At 33.0% G+C, this 5,235-nt stretch overlaps 1 protein-coding gene across 1 annotated transcript; it reads left to right on the forward strand.

The window, feature by feature from the left end:
• The first annotated feature begins 465 nt into the window (after positions 1 to 465).
• LOC112726670 (uncharacterized) lies at positions 466 to 1,524 on the forward strand. Its single transcript, XM_025776164.2, has 3 exons — positions 466 to 807; positions 931 to 1,052; positions 1,162 to 1,524. Exons 1-3 carry the CDS (start codon positions 637 to 639, stop codon positions 1,298 to 1,300), a joined length of 432 nt encoding a protein of 143 aa, XP_025631949.1. The 5' UTR covers positions 466 to 636; the 3' UTR covers positions 1,301 to 1,524.
• The last annotated feature ends 3,711 nt before the right edge of the window (positions 1,525 to 5,235 follow it).

The following is a 5,235-nucleotide window of genomic DNA, read 5'->3' on the forward strand; positions in this document are numbered from 1 at the left end:
AAGTTTAAATATTTGTTTAAACAACCTATGAGTTCAAAGAGAAATGGATACAATAATAGAAACAAGTTTTTTCTCTCTCTTTTTTTTTTTTTTTTTTTTTTAAATATGAATGTTATACAAACATATGATATGAGTGACTAATAAACAAGTTCGTCTCCCTTTTTAGTAATCTTAAATTTGAATTTAGAAAATAAAATTTAAATAATACATAAATATTTTTTAAACAAGTTTGTGATGATAAAATTCAAACATTAATAGTTAAAAAAAAAATTATGTTTAGTAAATTAAATATGTTGAATATAATTAAGCATATATCTTCCTATAATACACTAGATGGCTTATCAATAATAATATATTAATACATCATGACAAAACATGATGAAACCAACAATAATTGAGTTTATTATATAATAAGCAAAGCATACAAAACCGGTGCTTATACCACCACTATTAGTATAATAAACAATTAATTAGTTGTCTAATTAATCGTGTCATGACATCATCATATTTTCGCTATATATTAATATAAACTACCCAACAACAATTTCATTCTTTTCTTCTTCTTTTTCTTCTTTTTCTTCTTCTTCTTCTTCTTGCCTCTATGTTCTTGGAGAATAATTAGATACTTATATTAAGATGGCTGTTAACTGTTCTTCAGCTCAAATCTCAATTAAGAAGTATGGTTCATTTCTAAAACATGCAAACAAAGATTTGGTGCCAAAACAAAGCTATGTCCCACAAAAGAAGGGGCAACAAGTTGGTGGTGCTCTACCATTGAGGATCACAGCATCATCCATCAAGAACAAGGTCAAAACCTTCATTCTTCTTCCTTCTTTTTCTATATATATATAGATTCCACATAGCAAGTTTATTAATTAGTGAACAAAAAAAAAAATTATGTTAATTATGTTTATTTTTGGATCTAAATAGGTTTATGAGGATGAATCACAAGGCATAATTTGCTACCAAGATGAGAATGGAGAAATAATTTGTGAAGGTTATGATGAAGGACCTCGTTATCAACATCCTGTTAGGCCAACCTGTCACCCGAGGTAAACAGAACTGTAATAAAATCGCTTATTCCAAAAATTTAAGCTGCTTTAACAGAAACACATGAATAGTTATATATCTGATCGTAATTTAATAATTTTTTTTGTTCAGGGATGTTGAAATTATGAATCTTTTTCTAAGACAAAGTGGAATTCAGATTGTTAAAGGGGAAGAAATCAATCTCAATCATGGTGAAGTTGAAGGTGTTATTAGTCTAAAAGAAGATTTAAACTTGAATGGCTTTTCTTAGTGTTAGCTAGTGTGTATGTTTTTTAAGAAAGGCATGTAAGAAAGAGAATATATGCATAGAAGGTTTGTTCCCGTTGCATAGTTTCATGCAAGTTGTACAAATGTTAATAATAATAATAATAACAATGACAATGCCTTTCTTAGTGGTTTTTCTTTTTCATTTAGTAGTGTATGTAATGGATATTGTTACTCTTTCCCTCTATGAATAACTCTCTTAGCTTTTAAGGTTTAGTGCGTGTATAAGAAAGAATTTAATTTTGATGTAGTGTTAGTGTAAAGTAATTTTACGTATGCATTTAATTACGTAATGTTATATCAGTAAAAATAATTACTTTTTACATTAACTGCGTGAATAGTTATTCAAAAAAACAGATGCGATTGCACCATTGTATAAAACACTTTATATGGCCAGTGTATCAAAATTAAACTTAATAAATAATTAAAACTAAAATAATGCCATGTTTCTTAGTAAATTGTAAAAAGAATAAAAATAAAAGATATATTATCGAATTGATAGAGATTATTAAAATAAGGATTGAACGAAAATTATTAATTAATATTTGCTTAAATAAGTTTTGGTCTTTATAAAAATATGCATATTTTTGTTTTATTTTATATAAATTGTGTTTTTTGAGTTTGGTCTACGAAAATTTCAAAATTGTCTGTTTTAGTCTTATCGTTAATTTATTTCGTTTAGTATTAACGTGATAGGTTAATACTGATGTGTATTTTATAGATACTAAAATTTATTTAAATCTTAATAATTGCTAAAACTTTAACTTTAAAAGATGCTAATTATTTATGGACATAAGAGAGATTTTAGAAAAGGAAAGTGGAAGAATGGTGACTTCCTAATCACGAAGCAAAAGCATTATTTATGTGCATGCGTCCATGTATTATATTATTTTCTCTTGAATAAATGAAGGATCTTACTATTTTATTTTGTTAATAAATCACCCATTTATGTGAACACATAGACTTTGACAATGGTAACATCAAATATCTTATCTCACCAAAATGTGAAAGAAGAGTTGGTTGAAGTCCTTCTTGATATTTGTTATTTGAGGTAATGACCAAATCAGTACCCGAAAGATTCAAACGCTGACATTTTGGTACCTCACTATTGTTATTGATAAAATGGTCCTTAAAAGATTTTAAAATTTAACAAGCGTATCCACGAGTTCATCGGAGCACATTTCCGACAAGCACAGTGCTGACATGGCCACTGCATCTTGATGACACGGCAAATACCCTCCCTCCCCCCAACCCTAATTCTTCTCCTTCTCCTTCCTCCTCCCCAACGCACTCCCTCCTTCTCCTTCCTGAATGCATTCTCCCCCCTCCCCAACCCTAATCCTTCCCTCCCCCTCTCTAACTCTAATTCTTCTCCTTCTCCTTCTTCCTCTCCAACGCACTCCCCCTTTCCCCTTCCTGAATGCATTCTCCTCCCTCCCCAGCCCTAATCCTTCCTGTCGCCATCTCGTCGTCGGATCTTCTGCGTCCGCCAGTGTCTCCTTCGTAGCATTGCGTTGTTTGCACGTCTTCACCGCTGTCACCTTCACTGCTTGTATCTACTTGCTGCTAGCCCCTAGTCGTTGCCATGCCTCCTCTGTCTGGGTTCCATCTTGGCTCTATCGTGTCCTGCCCCCTCTGTGTCTGGTGTTCTTCTTCTATTCTTACTTTAGTGGTGTTTGTATTAAGTTTTATTTTATTTTATTTTGATTATTGTATATGAATTTGTTTGAGTTTTATTGTGATTAATCTTTTTGAATGATAATTTAACCTAAAAATTTGGGACAATTCATGATTTGGGACAACTCTGTTAATGTTGAGGTTGTTGTTGCTATGAATGGTGGTGTTGAGGGAGAGAGAGGGAAGTGTGCGTTGGGGAAGAGGGAGTGGTGGAGAGAGAGAGAGAGTGGTGGAGGTTGTTGTTGCTGTTGATGTTAAAGTTGTTGTTGCTGTGAATGGTGGTGTTAAGGGAGGAAGGAAAAGTGTACGTTGGGGAGGGGCTTGTGATGCGGCGGGGACTGCAATTAGGGAGAAGTGTGCATTGGGGACGGGGGCTGCAACAGGGAGGGAGAGGGAAGGGGAGGGAGTGTGCGTTGGGGAGGGAACTTTGGGGGTGGTTTGCCAAGTCACCAAAACACGGTGGTCACATCAGCACTGTGCTTGCCGGAAATGTGCTCCGGTGAACTCGTGGGTACGCTTGTCAAATTTTAAAATCTTTTAAGGACCATTTTGTTAATAACAATAGTGAGGTACCAAAATATCAGCGTTTGAATCTTTCGTGTACTGATTTGGTCATTACCTCTTGTTATTTTTACCATAACCTTTTATTGTTCTTGCAATAAATTATTATTGAAAATGTTAACTTCTTATTGAAGTAAAATTTTCAAGAAATTATAAATTGCCCGAAGTTAATAGTAGCTATGCATTTATAAATCAATGGCGTGTAGCAAAAGAGAAAAAAGATAATGGATTAAGATTAATAAGAATTGAAAAAGTTAATAGAAAATGGTCTTAATGGGTATATAAAATATATGTTTTTAGATATAATAATTTTATTGTTGGTAGATACTTTAAGATTCTCATGCTATCATAAAGTGTTTTATGGGAAAGAATGTTTTCAAAAGAATATGAAGGTGAAGCTATTATTACGAATATAGAATTAGTGCTTTAATTTTTATTGGAAAAATTAGAGGAAAAAAAAAAAGACATTGTGATTTTTATTGATAACAAAATTATAGTATGATGAGTTTGGAAAATTCTAAATTAATATTTGTGATGACTAAACATTATTAAACATTTAATTATAAAATTATTAATTTGATTTTCATCTAACATATGTTAATTAATAATTTTGTGTTGTAGGTTTTATAATTGGGCTGAAATAAAAAGAAAGATCCTAAGCCCAATAAATTAAAATTCAGCCCTATGTAATTCTTGTTTTGTGATTGTTGGCTGAAAAGGTTTTATCAGTTGGGCCAGAATAAATTTTGTTATTATAAGCCCAAAGAAAGCTTTTCTATTTGTTCAATGCTTGATCCAAAAATTCATCAGGAAAGCAAATGTTACTAATTGGGCCAGATTAAATTCCAATGTTACAAAGCCCAATATTATTTTGGTGAATGTTTCCAAACTTGGTCCGAAACCAAGTTTAAAGAAAAGCAAGTGTTACTACTTGCCTCCAACGGACTCCATTTCTCTCTTTGGATGGATTTCAAATTTAATTTAATGCATTGGAAACATAAGAAAAGAGAGAGAGAATTGATTTGATGGCTATTATGACTATGCACGCCTCTCAGCAAAGGGGAGTAGGAAACATGAGTGCACTTTTATTCTTTCTCTTTGCTACATTAATTATTTGATCAAAACTATTGAATATCTTCTTCTCTCTCATCTCTTTCTTGCTTCTTCTTCGGTCCTTGTCCAGGAAGCTATGGACGCTATGTTCATCTACCAAGAAAAAGAAGAAGTTGCATGCATCAAGACCATCAAGTTAATGATGGCAAGAAAACATACTAAAATAAAAATGAGCTGTGGCTGAGATTTTCACCAAATATGGTTAGATTTGGTGAAGTAATCTTGAGCTCTTTATGCTCAAAAAGGAAGGTGAAGATTCGGCCAGTAAGGGAGATTCTTGAAGCATAGCTTGTCTTTGATTTTGTTTAACCACCACAGGAAGTAGCTAGAGTGGCGAAGTGATGGTTGAGGCAGAGATTGAAGCAGATGAAGTCATTATCATCATGAAGTATCAAGGGCCAGAAATCCATCTTGGAGAGGAAGCCAAGGATGGAGAGCCCGGATTGATGAAGAGTGATGATCAAGGAAGGTCTAGAGGTAATTGCATGTTGGGTTTTGCATGGTTATCTCTTCTCTCTCTATGTGGCCGAACCGGTTCTGTTTGTTGAAGGAGAAAGAAGTTGGTTTGGG

This window comes from Arachis hypogaea, chromosome 12 (genome assembly GCF_003086295.3).
Source record: "Arachis hypogaea cultivar Tifrunner chromosome 12, arahy.Tifrunner.gnm2.J5K5, whole genome shotgun sequence".
Classification (NCBI taxonomy): domain Eukaryota; kingdom Viridiplantae; phylum Streptophyta; class Magnoliopsida; order Fabales; family Fabaceae; genus Arachis; species Arachis hypogaea.

Bases quoted from the DNA above. Each gene is read 5' to 3' on its own strand.
- LOC112726670 (XM_025776164.2), top strand. From the start codon at position 637: ATGGCTGTTAACTGTTCTTCAGCTCAAATCTCAATTAAGAAGTATGGT. The intron at 808-930 runs GTCAAAACCTTC...GGATCTAAATAG, and splicing joins CATCATCCATCAAGAACAAG to GTTTATGAGGATGAATCACA. The intron at 1,053-1,161 runs GTAAACAGAACT...TTTTTTGTTCAG, and splicing joins AGGCCAACCTGTCACCCGAG to GGATGTTGAAATTATGAATC.